General features: G+C 51.7%; 1 protein-coding gene across 12 annotated transcripts in view; it reads left to right on the top strand.

Annotated features, from left to right (window-relative positions):
• Positions 1-16,211, top strand: part of Fbrsl1 (fibrosin like 1) — a 75,932-nt gene that overhangs the window by 49,993 nt on the left and 9,728 nt on the right. For 4 of the 12 annotated variants that reach the window (XM_050158875.1, XM_050158874.1, XM_050158873.1 and 1 more), the window contains 9 exons: positions 9,557-9,602; positions 11,684-12,002; positions 12,098-12,336; positions 12,713-12,781; positions 12,952-13,169; positions 13,790-13,840; positions 14,682-14,750; positions 14,868-14,897; positions 15,072-15,143. In XM_050158875.1, coding sequence (XP_050014832.1) covers positions 9,557-9,602; positions 11,684-12,002; positions 12,098-12,336; positions 12,713-12,781; positions 12,952-13,169; positions 13,790-13,840; positions 14,682-14,750; positions 14,868-14,897; positions 15,072-15,143 — 1,113 coding nt within the window. Of the gene's footprint in view, positions 1-9,556; positions 9,603-11,683; positions 12,003-12,097; positions 12,337-12,712; positions 12,877-12,951; positions 13,170-13,789; positions 13,841-14,681; positions 14,751-14,867; positions 14,898-15,071; positions 15,144-16,211 lie in introns of all 12 variants that reach the window. The other 8 variants (XM_050158872.1, XM_050158876.1, XM_050158877.1 and 5 more) reach the window with 8 other exon arrangements.

Genomic DNA, 16,211 nt, shown 5'->3' with positions numbered 1-16,211 from the left:
AGCTGCAGGCTCAGGAGTGGGCAGACAGATGGCTCCTTCTCAGGGCTGTGACTAGTATCTAACTGCTTTTTTATTGGAAAAATATCGGTGAAAAATTGTGTAGGGGCTCATAAGGCAGCCTGTTAGGTCCGGGATGGCTGACAACTCTGCCCAAATGGCCCTAGGTGCCAGCCATCTGGCCAAGATTCCTCCCGAGTACATGTGACCTCAGCCCTGTGGCTAGCCAGCCTCTGGGACTGTCTGCAGCCCATTTGTAGGTGTCCACTAGGAGACTCTCCTTACACTCTGGCCACCAAGAACATCCTTCCAGGGTAAAGAGACCCTGTGTGGGTCATCTCGTAAGGGACAGCACAGGTTAAGCACAGCAGTGGAGACTGTCCCTCCGGGGGTGAAGTCTGCAGACCTCTGCTACACTGTGTATGTCTTGGGTTTCTATTGCTATGATAAATATTATTTAGTATAGGAAGCCAAGGCAGGAACTGCAGCAGAGAGCACAGAGAAGTGCTGTTCACTGGCTTGCTCCCCATGGCTTACTCAGCCTGCTTTCTAAGGACTGCTACTCTGGACTGTTTTCCTAGGGATGGGGCACTCCCACACTTGGCTGGGCCCTCCCGCATCAATCATTAATCAAGAAAATATCCCACAGGCCAATTCGATGGAAACACTTTCTCAAATGAGGTTTCCTCTTTCCAGACAATGCTGGCTTATATCAAGTTGGCAAAAAATCCAACCAGCACAGTGTACCTTGGCTTTGGTGATTGGTCCCTAAGTTGGACACCTCTGGATTCCAGCTGCCTGGCACCCTGTTCACCTCTGCGTGGCCATCTTTTGTTGGACTGATATCCAGGAGTTCCATTAGGCAGGGGGCAAGGGGTCGAAGGGTACAGAGGCATCTACCACTATGTGGCAGGTATTTCCTGGGCTCCAGACAACCCCAAGATATCCCTGACTTGGTTAGAAGGCAAGGCCTCTAAGGGTCAAAACCTTCCTACTGTGAGTGGGGGCCCAGTGAGGCGATGTGACTAGTAGGGAGGAGAGTGAAGTCAAGGGCCCTGGATAGCAAGTGGCAGGTGACAGCTTAGGTGGGCTAGATGCAGGACGTGTGTGGAAAGGGGATGTGGGCATTTCTGTTCTGGGTGCCTTGTCCCTACCTCAGAGCTTAGCAATAGAGCCAGCATGGAGTGAGGGTGTCCTGAGAGGGGCCCAGGCACAATTTCTGGACCCCCATGGGTATTATAGGATCCCACTGTGCATCACCTATGCACAGCAGGAGGCTGTGGCCCAGAGTCACTACCAACTGTACCCGTGTACAGTTGGCCTCTGACTCCTGGTTGGGTCTGTTGAGTGCCCCGGCTTGGGCAGGTCAGAAAAGAAAGGGCTGTACCTGATGGATGCCCCAGTGAGTGGCAGCTGTGTGTCCTCTTTCAAAGCTTGCTGTGCAGATGTTGGTTGCCAAGTTGAGTAGCCCCTATGGCCACCCTACCCCTCCAGGCTGGTGCCTTGGGCAGGATCCACTTCCTTTCTGTGTATGGAGAACCACCATTGGCTGCAGATACCCACAGACCCTCTGCCTGCTGACTTTAGGATCTCTCTAAGTGGGGGCACCTGAATGGAGGCCAATAGGATGGTCCCTACTTCAGGGAAGGAGAGGAATGAGTCCAGCCAGCTTCAGGTAGTATCTCCAGGCTACAGGACAGAAGAGGGTTGGGCAGAAGCTTCAGAACCCACTAATGAAACATCAAACCTCAGCCCAAGCCAGTGTTGCCCTGCCTTATGTATGAGACTTATATATGAGACTTATATATGAGACTCATTCTTGGAATGAGATACATTCCAAGAATTAAATGATGGAGAAAAGATGTGGAATGAGCTCAGAGCCCACAACTACTTCAGGGTACCCTGGGGTGCCCACAGGCTTTGTGTGTTGACTGAGTTTTCTGTCCTGCCCGGTTCCTACGGTCGTTATGTCCCAAAGAAATCACACAGTGGTCTACATTAGTTATAAACTGATTGGCCCATTAGTTCAGGCTTCTTATTAACTCTTACAACTTACATTAGCCCATTATTTTTATCTGTGTTAGCCACGTGGCTGAGTGCCTTATTTGGTGGGGCAATCACATCTTGCTTCTTCTGTGGCTGGGACAGGACAGCAGAAAGCAGAATCCTCTTCCCAGAATTCTCCTGTTCTCATAGACCCACCTCTACTTCCTGCCTGGCTACTGGCCAATCAGCATTTATTTAAAATATAATTGACAGAATACAGACCATTGTCCCACACCATTTGTGTCTGGTTTTTTTTTTTTTTTTTTTTTTTTTTTTTGGTTTTTCGAGACAGGGTTTCTCTGTGGTTTTGGAGCCTGTCCTGGAACTAGCTCTTGTAGACCAGGCTGGTCTCGAACTCACAGAGATCCGCCTGCCTCTGCCTCCTGAGTGCTGGGATTAAAGGCATGCGCCACCACTGCCCGGCCTTGTTGGGTTTTCTTGTTTCTGAGTGTCACCAGCTTTGGGAAGTGCCATGGCTGTTTTTGTTTTTGTTTTTTGTTTTTGGTGGGCTTGATGAGAGAAGAGAGAGTCACGGATGGAAGGATTCCCCATACATGCGCATATAGGCACACTAATACATTTTCACTTCCTGATACAAGGAGGCATCTTGATTCCCTTCAGGAGCTACAATAAACACCCTTAGGTGTGACATGACACAGGATTCTTACTAGGTTCCACCCTGGAGAGGTGAGTAGTTCTGGCAAGAATGTGTAGGCGGAGACTGCTTGTTCATTCCCGGCCACCCAGACCCAAAATAATCACACAGAAACTGTATTAATTGCAACACTACTTGGCCAATGACTCTAGTGTATTCCTAGCTAGCTCTTACATCTTAAATTAACCCATATTTATTATTCTGTGTAATGCCACAAGGTTGTGGCTTACCAGGTAAAGTTCTGGCATATGTCTCCTTTGACAGCTACATGGTGTCTCCCTGATTCTGCCTACTCTCTCTCTGCATCTCTGTTCAGATTTTCTGCCTAGCTTTATTCTGTTAAGTCATTGGCCGAAAGCAGCTTCTTTCTTTCTTTCTTTCTTTCTTTCTTTCTTTCTTTCTTTCTTTCTTTCTTTTTTATTTTTGTGGCAGGAGGCTGCTTGTTTGTTTCCCGGCCGCCCAGACCTAAAATAATCACACAGAAACTGTATTAATTACAACACTGTTTGGCCAATAACTTATACATATTTCTAGCTAATTCTTACATCTTAAATTAACCCATTTCTATTATTTTGTTTTTTACCACGAGGCTCATAGTTTACCTGTAAGGTTCTCCAGTGACTATCTCTTTTGGCAGCTACATAGCATCTCCCTGACTCCGCTTTCTTTTCTCCTTTATCTCTGCTTGGAATTCCCACCTTGCCATATTCTGTACTGCCATAGGCCCAAAGCAGTTTCCTTATTAGCTAATGATAATAAAACATATTCACAGCATACAGAGGGGAATTACACATCAAGAATGGGTATCAGAAGTTGGTAGAGTGCAGATAGGCATGGTACCTTTTTCCCCAGCATTTGTGTGACTGAGGTAGAAATAGGTCAGGTTGGGCTACATAGTAGTATCCTGTCTTTTAAAAAAGAAGAAGATTCAGGTTGTAGTGGTGCATGCCTTTAGTCCCAGCACTTGGGAGACAGGTGGATTTTTGTGCATTCTGGGGCAGCCTGGTCTATGAAGCGAGTTACAGCTTGGGTTGTTATACAGAGAAACCCCAAGTAGGACAGAACAGGTGAGAGGCATGTTCATGTAATTTGCATGTGGTCATATGAATGCAGGTTAGCAGAGTCAGAGTCAGTTGCTAAACATTCTGCAGGAGTTCTCTTTCCTGTATGTACCTGCCCCCACCCCAGACCATACACAAACGGTGGTTCTTGCCTTCATCCCCCCCACCAGGGATGACTATGGGCTACAGGGACCTCAGGCTTCCAGTGACTCTCCAATCCTGTGTCCTTGCCTGAAAAATGGAAATAATGGCACAGCCGTGAGGCAAAATAGCTACATTGACTTGTCAGAGGTCACGCTTTTTTCTGGCTCTGTTTCCCCTAATGTAAGCAGAGTATCAATTGTCTGTAACTTATTTTTAAGATGAACATGGAATCAAGCCTACGGGCATTTCTTGCAGTTGATGTACGCAGAGCCTGGGGTACCAGGACAGATCAGACAGCCAGGATAAAGCCAGCCGCCCAGCTAGGGCAGATCCACGCCTCGGGGTTGGATTAGTTGGGCCTGCCTGTCCCCCGCCCACATAGCGCCCCGCCTGCCCGCGCCACCGCCACCCCGCCCGATGGCTCCTGGCAGCTGCTCCCAGAGCGCTCCTAGCGCTCAAAGAAGGTGCTGGGGTTTGTGTGCCCCGCGCGTCCGAGGTCCGGCTGAGCAGGACATGCAGAAAGAGGCTACCTGGATAGCAGGCCCGCAGGAGTTTCTCTGCCACCCATGCCGGTACTGCGCCTAAGGCTCAGACCTTCGAGGAACGCTCCAGAGCGCGCGGGATCTGGGTACCCCCCCCCAGGTCAGTGTGCGTTGTGGGCGCCGAAGAGCAAAGCGGGACTTCGGGCTTCGAGGGTGGGGAAGCACCGAGCCCTTTGAAGAATGGGCAACAGGACGACTCTGGGAGCCCCGCTCCGTCCTCTGCTGGAGCAGGTCGCTCAGAATATCCGTGTTCTCGAAGCTGCACCCGGGGCACACGTGGTGGCAAGCTGTAGGGGTGTTGTCTGGCGAGGGTCTCGGCCCTTTGGACTTGCGGTGTAGGCAGGCGGGGCACGGTGGGGGGGGGCGCGCCTTTGTCTGCACCCCTGCGCGCAGTGGGCCACCGCCACCAGCTGCGTGGTGCCTTGCTCACCTGACTGGAGTTGAGTTCTTTGTCTGGGGCGGGGTGCGGCCGGCAGCCTGCGCTTCCTGTCTGATCTGAGGGTGCCCCTAGGGTCCAGTAGTCTCAAACAAAGCAAGGAGTGACCCTAGCCCCCTTGGAGAATCAGTGGTGTCTTCCTACCAAACATGCCTTTTGCGTGGAACCACAAGCCTGCAGCCCAGGGATTTCCCACATGCTCCTTGGCATGAAGTGACTGTATTCTTCTGCACTCTGGCTGCACACCAAGATTGGAGGAGGACTGCATGCCTGAGTCACGTCCCAGGAGATAATGCCCAGAAAGTTATTAACACAGGGTTGGAAGCCCGGTGAGACACTTCACCCGTCTTGGCCTAACTAGTCAGTTCTGAAGTTTGGCAGAAAGGAAGAGGCTGAAGGGACATCTCTGTGCTTGCTGCTCAAACTTGTGCCACTGATATCACTGGTTTCCCCAGAGATCCTGGAAACTGGAGTCTTCTGGGTCAGGGCTTTTAGGAACAGGGATAACCATCCTGGCCATGTGTTCAAAACCCTAAAAAGCACTAGGATTCCTGCCTGCACCCACGGTCTTCCTGAGCAGATTTGCCTGTGGAGGGAGGGAACTGGCTGTGGCCATGCATGTCTGTCCTGTGATGGGAAGAATATGCCACCCCTGCTTTCCGCCCTCTGCCCCCCACCCCTACACTATTCCCCTTGGCTAAGGGGTCATTAGGTCTCAATTAGAGGCAGATAGAGCAGGGGTCACCCTGCCCCCCCTCTCCTCACCTAAGCTCAGGTCCTTTCATTGCTGTTCACTGTTTGTGCTGAGGAACAGGGTCTTATGTCTTGGGATTTGGAAGTTACCTTTTGGGTTGGATCTGGAATTGCAGGTCTTGATCTTGATGGCTTGTTTCATTGTCCTGCCTGAGAGGTCGGGGTTCTTCCTTTTTGGCTTACAGGAGGTCGCTTGGGCTCCAAGCTCACTTGGAGCAGAGAGGTCCAGATGGGCTTGCTGAAATTCCCTGCACTAAGGACTTGGTGGCACCCAGAGGGCCTGTAGTGAAAACCCCAGGGCAGCCTCTTCAGAGGGAGGCTGGTTGCCGTCTCCTGGTGCCTTGTGGGGCTGGTTATGTAGGTTCCCAGAGCTGGTACACATAAGGAGGCTATAGACACAGGACAGATGCTGACAGAACTCCAGAGGGGCTTCATGAGATGCCAAGAGAGATTAATGGGGACCATGGCAACCCTGTGTGCAGAAGAATAGGATAGGAGGGGGTCTGGGGGTTCTACACAATTCCACCACAGCCATAGAGAAGTTTGGGCTCTGGCCTGGAGAGAGCCTAAAATTTTCACCACTGGGGGCCACTTGTTCTTATTTGGTTTGTTGTAAAGAACTTTAAAAGTTAAGCTAGCCAGGATGGTACAGGAACTGATGACCAAGTGACCTGCCTTAGCTCTGATAGGGTGGTGACAGGTGATGACACCTCCCAGGACCCTGGGCGTCCTGGTAGACAGAGCCAGGCAGTAAGAGGCAATGCCCAGTCATTTCTAAGACCCTGCTGTTCTATCTGCAGACAGCAGTGATAAGTAACAGCTGAATCTAACCCCACAAGGTCCTCTTTACCTGCTCAGCAGGTCCTGGCTTTTCCTATCCACTGACTGAACCTCTATTTCTTATGGCTCTGAGCCCCGTGTAGGGCAGACCCTACAGTGGTCAGTCCTCTCAGCATACCAGCAGCAGAATTAGGAAGAACAGCCCCAATCTTTAGGAACCTTGGCTTGTCCTGTCATCTCCTCTACCAAACTAGCTTGTGGTTGTAGGAAGGGCAGAGATGAGAAAGACCCAGCCACAAAGTATGGCATGGGGCAAAAAGACTGAGCTGGGCAGAGTGTTCTCAGCATTCGGGTGATTTGGGGGATCCTGGGCCTCACTGGCATTGTAAAGACCTCTGATCAGGCCCAAACTGTGTGCTGACTTGTGTTTGAAGCTACTCTGCTCCACCTTCGAGGACACACCAACACACATCACATTTGGAGCTACAGGTTGGGTTGTAGCCTCTCTTCCTACCCAGTCCTGGCACCTCCTTCACCTCCAGGGAATTGAGAACATCACTGGTTCCATATCATCTGTGTGACATAGCACAGAGGCTTATAGACTGCAGAAGTGAACTTCTGCTCACATTGAGACTGGAAGTCCAAGATCAGGACACTGAAAACTCTGGTCTTGAGGTCGAGGTGGCCTGCTCTGTGCACTATAGTCACCCAGTTTGTAGTAAGTGTCCCAGCATCAAAGACAGGAGCCTGTCAACCAGGAGAGAGCAAAGCTGGGAGGTCAGAGTAGCCTATGAATAGGGCCCTGCCTCCTTGCTCACTACCTGTCTGTCCAGTCCTGTGAGTTCTGCCTCTCACTGTCCTGGGGTATTCTTTTTGAACAAGAAAAAATAAAAATAAAACACCTTTAATCTTAGAAGGCGAAGAAGGCAGGCGGGTATATCTCTGAGTTCGAGGTCAACTTGGTATACACAGTGAGTTTCAAGCCAGCCAAGGCTACAAAATGCGACCCTGTCTCAAACAAACAAACAAAAATTTGATATATGTGCAGGTACATTGTACAATATGTGCCAAAGAGGCCAGAAAAATCTTTGGGACTGGAGTTACAGATGGTTGTGAACCACCAGGTGGTTGCTGGGAATTGAACCCTGGTCTTCTGGAAGAACAGCCAGTGCTCTTAAACACTGACTCATCTCTGCCCAGCTCCAGTGTTCTGGGGTTTTTCTTAACTTTACCGATCAGAAAGAAGGAAAATGGATCCTTATTTAAGCATCTTCATGATGAGTGCAATTCAAGGGTGGTTTATTGACCTGGCCTTTACTAGAGCCCTGGGGTACAGGTAGGGGTGTCAAAGGCTTGAATCTGTTGCCTCTTCTGTGGTGAACTCTTAAGGTGTGGGTAGGAAAGGCCCTATTTTCATACTCATGATGGCTTTATGTTCCGGTCTTCCTTACATTCCCGTCTGAGGTCTGTCTGGAATTATTCTGACATGGAAAACAGTGGGATCTAGCTCTGTGCTCTCCCAGTGGGAGTGCCTGCCATAGACATGCTTGGGTACTCCCCTCGGCCTTCTCAAGCTTCAGCATCACATCTTTTTGTTGATTTGGGGATTGTAGATTATGGCCAATAAAATGCACCTAAACAAACCAATTTGATGCATTCTGACAGCACCCTCTGGCTGCCTTCCACTCTCTGGAATGCAGATGGCATCTTGCAGAATGGGCTCTTTGAGCACTTGAGGTTCATCATATTGCCTGTGTCCACAGCTCTCCCTGGTTGTGCTGAGGTAGATGCTATGTCCACTTCATTGCCTGTTGATAGACCCTGGGTGTCCTCACCCCAGGCCTTGGGCTAGGCCACTTAGAGACTCTGTGGACAGTAAGGGCATTCTGACGTTGTTCTGTTGGATTTGAGCTGGGGAAGTTGTAGTTAGAGCTGCAATGTGGTGTGCCAAGTCTCCATGTATGGCCTCTTGGGATGAGGCCTCTTCCGAGCTGTTTCTCCCATGAATTCCCTTGGGACAAGCCTGTCCTCCCTCTCCCTGCAGAAGCTATGCCATCACTTTCAGTGATAAATGAATTCTTTCTTTGTAAAATCGTAAAATAGGAGAGTTTGAGCCGGGGACATGACCCCAGATCCACTGAACTCCACCAATCTCCAGTGGACACGTGTCCTCCCAGACCTTCCTGAGGCCTTACTGACATAATCATAATCTCTCCCCCCCCCCCTCACACACACACACTCATTGTGTGTGCCAGTATATATAAACATGTACACTAATGTGTCTACCCATATACTTGCTTACACATGATCACATGTATGCCTATACAGTACAGGCACCTTGCGTACACACGTCTGTGGTTGATGCGTGACATCTCACAATGGCTCCTTTTTTGAAGCGGTGTCTGAGGTCTGCTCAAGAGGCACACTGCACTAGGTGGGTACAGTGGTCTTGACGAACCCCATGCAGTATGGCAGCATTTGCATGCAGGTACAGAACAGGGAGAAGCAGAGACAGTCTTGGGGCTTCAGGTGAAAACTAGAATACTCGAAACCCAAGGCCTTATTTTGCTTGGACTATGTGAGCCCTGACTTGGGCAGTCCCAGCCCTTGAGAATGGTGTTGTGCCACAGCATGTAAACGGCACATCTCCCACCTGGTACCTAGTAGAGCCAACTATCACCTACAGCTGAATGTATCCCAAGATCGATGCAGCCTGCACATTTGTAGATGACAATGTTAAAGGGTGCACATCCATGTATTCATCTACCTTTCTCTGCGTTGACACTGTGCCCTGGGCAGGACAAGAGGGACATGCAGTAAAGACCCTCCTCCCTTCTCTGCCTTCAGCCTGTGCCTGAGACCCAACAGAGTCCTGAGCACAGAGATGGGCTACCGGCCAGGCTGGTGGCATTCTCAGATCATTCCACCATAAGACCATCACATGCCCCATTTTGATGAAGTCCATTGCTCTAAGTAGAAAGGAGCCTTCTGAACATTGTAAACATGTGTGCTTGCTTCCAAGTCCAGGACTAAATGTGTGTCTTCCTCAGAAGTGTGTAGTATACCAGGGATTGGGGTCTGCTGGGGCGATGGGGAATAGTCACTCTCAGCTCCAGCCTGTTAGCCTCTTCTCTCTCCTCAGGCATCTGTAGGCTCTGAGAAGCTCTTTACCCCGGCATCTGACAGAGGTGAGTATATCCCTAGCCCAGCTCCTGGGTCTCAGGTTGTAGAGACTCAAGAACAGTAGGAAATTTGGGAGGGTCTGTTTATCCCATTGGGTAGGGATGGTGGTCAAGAAACAGTGGGGCAAAGGGAAGCAGTCTTAGTGTAAGGGACAGCTTCCCCTGAACACTGCAGAAAGAGGTAGGCATCAGTGCATGCATGTGTGGCTGCATGAGTGTATGTTAATGAATGCTGCAGCCAAGGGGGTAAGTAGTGGTTGGACAAGTGTCAACCCTAGGACAAGTCCTTGTAGAATCTTAATCTTTTCTACAGAATGAGGTCATGAGAGCTGAGCCTCATGGCACAGGACTGTCTTCTCAACTACTTGGGAGGGTGAGGTAGGAGGATTAAAATTTGATGCCCATTGTGGGCTGTAGAGTGAGTTCAGGACCATCTTGTGTGACTTAAAGCAACCCTATCTCAAAATTAAAAAGTCAAAGGGGGGGGGCTGGAGAGATGGCTTAGCGGTTAAGAGCATTGCCTGCTCTTCCAAAGGTCCTGAGTTTAATTCCCAGCAACCACATGGTGGCTCACAACCATCTGTAATGAGGTCTGGTGCCCTCTTCTGGCCTGCGGGCATACACACTGACAGAATATTGTATACATAATAAACAAATAATTTAAAAAAAAAAAAAAGTCAAAGAGGGCTAAAGAGAAAAGCCAGTGGTAGAGCACTTGCTTAGAATGTTCAAGATTTGTCTCCCAACACCAACAGCAAGAGCTAGTGAGAGCTCAGTGGTTAGGGTGCTGCCGAGCCTGAAGACCGGAAACCACACGCCGTCCTGAGTCCCGTGCACATGCATACACAAGCTCATGGACACAGTTGAAGGAAAATATTTAAAATGCCTTTGGTCCTAGCACTTGGGAGGCGAGTGCAGAGAATGCTAGTGTTGAGGCCAGCCAGGTCTACAGAGCAAGCTCCAAAGCAACCAGGACTATACATAGAGAGGCGAGGTGGGGCTGGAGAAATGGCTCAGTGGTTAAGAAATTATACTGCCCAGTCAGAGGACTCGAGTTCGGGTTTCAGCACCCACTTCAGGCAGCCCACAGATGCCTGTAACTCCAGCGCCAAGGGATCATGCCTCTTCTCTCCCTCAGACACTTGCACTCACATATATCCATACAAAGACACACACCTTAAAAACACATCATTGAAAAAAATATTTATTTTAAAATAAAAAGAAGGGGCTATAGAGATTAAGAGTACTGATTATTCTTCCAAAGGACCAGGGTTTGATTCTCAACACCTGCATGGTGGCTTCCAACCATCTGCAACTCTAGTTCCAGGTGATCTGATGCCCCATTGTGGCCTCCACAAGCAATCTGGTGGTGTACAGGTATACATGCAGTCAAACACTCATACACATAAAGATAAGGAAGGAAAAAGGAAAAGCAAACCTCACAACAACTTTAAAAATGGGTTATTGGGCTGGAGTGATGGCTTAGAGGTTAAAAGTACTAGCTGCTCTTCCAGAGGTCCTGAGTTCAGTTCCTAGCACCCACATGGTGGCTCACAACCTTATGTAATGAGATCTGGCGCCCTCTTCTGGCCTGCAGGCAGAACACTGCATAATAAATAGATCTTTAAAAGCTGAACGTGGTGGCTCACATCTTTAATCCCAGCACTCAGGAGGCAGAGGCAGGCGGATCTCTGTGAGTTCGAGGCCAGCCTGGTCTACAGAGCTAGTTCCAGGACAGCAAAGGCTATGCAGAGAGACTCTGTCTCGAAAAACCAAAAGAAGAAAAGGGGCAGGGGGCATTAGCAGCCTTGTAACCTGTCCTTTGGAGCCTAGAATTCTGGAGTTATGAAAAGGACCCGGGTTGAGCACCAGGGCGGAGGCTGGCACACATCTGAGCTCACCTATGTTCATTGCCTGAGGTCACATGACTTATCTCTGTTCATGTTCCCCGTTGGTCATAGAGGTCATTACCGGACCTTTGAAACTGTGTCAGGAGCAGTGGCAAGGTCTAGACATTCTGGCTACTGGTGGGTGGTATTTGGGCACATAGGACCAGGTCCAACAGCACACCCACCCTTTCTCTGCAGGCTCTGGGAAAGGTGAGAAATCAGAGGCCAAGGCTGGGGCAGTGCCCAAGGTGTCAGGCCTGGAGCGCAGCCGTGAGCTCAGCACCGAGTCTTTACTGCCTGACACAGCACCGGCGCCCTCAGGACCTCTCCCAGGAGCTCGGGACAGCCCCCTGGTGAAGAGGGAAGCCCCCATAGTACCTCACCACGTCTCGCAGTCACAGCTCACCCCGCAGCATCGTGGCTCACTCCCAACACACGTGCCTCTGTCCTTGGGCGCCTTCGTGGGCCCTGGCTCTGGCCAGGTGGCACCCAACAGCCTGCACCTGCACAGCCTCAGGTGGGGAGTGGGTGAGACATGCCCTGGGATGGGGGGTGGCTACGGGACAACCAAGTTGTGAGAGAAAGGATACCATTGAACCCTGTGTCCTGCAGCAGGAGCAGCAGTACAGTCAGCGGCACCCCTCTGGGTCTGGCGAAGCACGTGACACTGTCACAGCACGTGACACTGTCGCCACATGGCCCTGGCCCCCACCTGTCTACCTCACACCTGGCGCTCAGGTCCCAGGCGCAGCACCAGCACCACGCTGCAGCAATGTTTGCTGCCCCCGCAACACTGCCCCCGCCCCCAGCCTTGCCCGCCAGCAGCCTGGTCATCCCAGGACACCCTGCCGGTAGGTATTCCACCCAGTGGTGCCCTTAACCTTAATGAGGCCTTGGGGCAAGACGGAAGTGGTGAAGATCCCAGGAGGTTCATGGGCTGACCATTTCCCGGGGGTTGGGTGTTAGAAGACTCGGTCATGTGCAGGCAGCCCCTACCTACCCTGCGTTTGTGCTCCCAACCTCCAGAAGATCCCGAGTGAGCACAAGTGTCTTCGTCCCCCTTACCCCTGGGCGGAGCTTTCACTAATTTTTAATCTCTGGAGGATTTCTGAATGGAAGCAGCCAGCCATCTTACAGGGGACAGGACCTCCTCCTAGGGGCGGGCATCCCAGCCCTGGCAGTGGGCCACATGGGACAGGGCTCACCGACTTCTCTCCTTGCCTCTAGATGCCAGCCTGTTGATCTCATTCAACCAGCCAATCATGTATTGCCAGCCTCATTCGGGGATTCTGATTGGTACTTGGTCACAGGCTCTTCTCTTACCTCCACCCCTGGGCCCACACGTTGCTAGCGGCCATCACGGTTTGGCCTGCCGACCCCGGGAGTGCCAGGTGACTATCCGCCTCGCCCCGCTGGGAGCCCGCGGCCGACGTGCCTCTCTGTCTCTCTCTCTTTTTCTCTTGTAGATCACGAACTGCTCAGGCAAGAGCTGAACACGCGGTTTCTGGTGCAGAACACCGAGCGGCCTGGCGCCTCCCTGGGCTCGGGGGCTCTGCTGCGGGCCGAATTCCACCAGCACACGCATCAGCACACGCACCAGCACACACACCAGCACCAACACACATTTGCCCCCTTCGCTGGCCTGCCCCCGACGCCGCTCATGCCACCCAGTGCACCCTCGCCGGTGCGTAGGCCTGAGTGCTGGCTGCTGGTGGGGCGGGCAGGGTGGGCCAGGCAGCTGTACATATAGCCGCACACTCATTCTTAAGCACATAGGCCGTGAGCAGGCAGTCCCAATGTTGCCTGCTTGTGTGTATGTAGACCCCACTCGACTGCCATGCCGGGTGCTGGACTGTGAGCCTGGGCTGGCTGCGATTGTGCTGGGTCCTAGGCCCTATGCCAAGTCTGGAGCCTAGACAGGACTGGGCTGCAAGAACCAGTCCATTATAGCCCCCTTGTGTGTCCCTTGGTCCGTTTCCGCATGGTTGAGTGCAGCCATTTTCTCTCTCTGTGAGCAGCCCGGGTCGTTCACAGCTTTTCCACCTTACCTCCGCAGCCAGGGCTTCATGCCTACACCCCTACCCAGAGCCCCAGCTGGGTCCACACAAACCTCTCTGCACCAGGAACCCGGGCCCCACAGGGCCGGAGACCAGGGCTCTCTAGGAGCCCGGACACCAGGCCACCTGCTTCAGAAAAGGCAGTACCATCCTGGTTACTACCCAGCCCAGCCGTGGGTGGGTTCTGGGTCACTAGAGGACATCAGGCCTGTACAGGAAGGCTTCCCTTTGCTTTCTTCCCTTGCAGTTTGACAAGTTCTCTCCCAAGCTGGACAGCCCCTACTTCCGACATTCCAACGTGAGTCCCCGTGCTCAAGTTCACCTTACTGTCTGCTTGGGATGTGGGGAATTACAGATTTTTCTGTGTTTCCTTCTGGCTGCTGAGGGAGATACCGTGCTCAAGGGCCCTCCACCATGTGGGGCCCACAGCCCAGAACTCTGTCTCTCTCTTGCAGCCCTTCCCTCTTACAATCCCACCTGCTTGAGCACCCTGGCCCCTTTGGGTCCCTGCAGGGTGCTTTTCAGTCTGATTTCAGCTGTTCTTGCTGGGAGGTGACTGGCAGGTGGGTGGGGCCGGGGCATGGGGCAGGGGTACAGAGTAGCTCCAGTTTTAATTGAAAGCGCCCCCTGCTGGTCGGGCCTGTTTGCAGTCAGAAAGGCTGCTCCTGAGCCGTGCTGCAGTTGTCCACCTGACGTGACATCTGAACCCGGCACCTTTCACAGGAGGGAAAGAGTGCAAGAGCCAGGAGCTGAACAGGAGACGTCTCATGGCCTCTCCCTCCAAATAGGAAGTGTGGGACCCATCTCACAAACCCACTTACGTTTCTGCAGCAGCTCCCCAAATCTCCAGGGCTAAGGACTGGGCTGGCTGCCTTCCCCTAAGCACTGTCTTACCCGTGGTCTGTAGGTGCTTAGCACAGCGAGGCGGTTCACTCTCCCTAGTGATGTCATAAGCCTGGGCGAGTCCTTTTGACTACAGGGGAGGGGTGCTATGATGAGTGGTAACTGTACAGGGTCCCACCAGCCGGCCAAAGCATGGTCCATCCCTGACCTTGGGGCTCCAAGAGGCATCCTGCTTCCTTCCTTCTCAGTGTGTGGGTTCACTCATACTCTCTCTCCCTCTCCACCTGTACCTTTAGACTTCAAACTCAGTCGAGATAACGGGCCGGGCCAGTGCGGTTCACACTTTCCTGCAGAAAGCCCCTGGGGTAGGTGTTGGCATTCACTATGTAGTTGGCAACATACACTCAGGTGCTGTCTCTCCCAACCCTGGTCCTGTGCTCCCAAAGAGCCTGGACATGACCCATCTCTCCTGTTCATCGTAGGTGCCTGATCCATACCGGACAGCAGTCAGGGTGAGTGCGTGCATGTTGGGAAGAGGAGTTGGAAGCACACCCAGGGCTGTGGCTGGGAAGGACTCCGGTTCTCTCCTGGGTGGCCTTTGGGTGGTCCTGATGGTAGGAATCTGGGGAAGATGAGACCTGGGAAGAGGCGCTGGGCTCTCTGAGCACATCCCGGTCCTGCCACAGAAACCAGGGAAGTGGTGTGCGGTACACGTGCAGATCGCCTGGCAGATCTACCACCAGCAGCAGAAGATGAAGGTGAGGCCGGGCCAGGCGGGTCACTGCTGGGGCCTCCCTGGTGGGGCCATTTGGGAGGAACCTAGGTAGGGAAGGCAATGCAGAGACCAGGGATGAGGGCCACATGCATGTGCACAGTATCTAATGGAGTAGGAGAGGTTCTTCGCAATCAGGACCGTCTAATACGGATGTTACCCAGGATGCACTGCACCTTTTGTGCGGTTGTCAAAATCATCTCCTAGAAGACCTTAAAGAAGTCAACAGAAAGGGACTCCTGAGAGATGCTGTTTATATTCCAGTGCGCACGCTTAGGTGGGGGTGGAGAGGTGCCGGCAGTGTGGATTTCCAGAAGTGGTAAAATTTAGGGTTGACTACAGTGATTCCTGAGTGATCCCTGGTGATCCTTGGTTCTCACTCACTGAGATTAATTTGTGACCCTAGTTGGATAGGCGTCTGTAGACATAAAGTCTACATACTTCCCACTTGCCCCTCTAGCACAGGGCACTCCTTTGGTGATGTGCGAAAACCACCCTCACACACATTCAGTAACATACTTTATAAAATGGGAGAAACGTGAGCCCCCAAATGCTGGCCATAGCAAGGTGTGGCAGGGCAGGGCAGACAGGCAAGGGAAGAAGGACAGTGACTTTGTCCTTATGATCTTCAGAGCCACACTCAGTGTAGCCTCTGGCCACAGAGCCCTGAAGGGATGGCCAGCCCAAAGGAGGACGGGTACCTCAGGTCTATATAATTTTAATAGAGTCATGGTTTGGGGTTTTTGCATATTTTTATGTGTGTGTACACATGTGTGCATCTGCACATGCAATACATGTGTGCCATGGCACGCATGTGGAGGTCAGAGGACAGCATGCAGGAGTTGGATCTCTCTATCTACCATGTAGGTCCTAAAGTTTGAACTCCGGTGCTCAGCCTTGGTAGCAGGAAGGGGCCTTTACCTGCTAAACCATCTTTCTACTCCAGATTTCTGTTGTTAAACATAAAGTAAACTGTTGGAAACCAAACGTGCTTGCAACAACTTTGGCCTATGGATATGCTTTTCCAACTGAATTTGTGAATTCTAAATAAAGA

The sequence above is a fragment of the Alexandromys fortis genome, unplaced genomic scaffold, assembly GCF_014885135.2.
Source record: "Alexandromys fortis isolate MF-2015 unplaced genomic scaffold, M_Fortis_MF-2015_v1.1 scaffold_90, whole genome shotgun sequence".
Classification (NCBI taxonomy): domain Eukaryota; kingdom Metazoa; phylum Chordata; class Mammalia; order Rodentia; family Cricetidae; genus Alexandromys; species Alexandromys fortis.
Note: the sequence above shows the minus strand (reverse complement) of the source record. Positions and strands in the feature narration are given on the sequence as shown.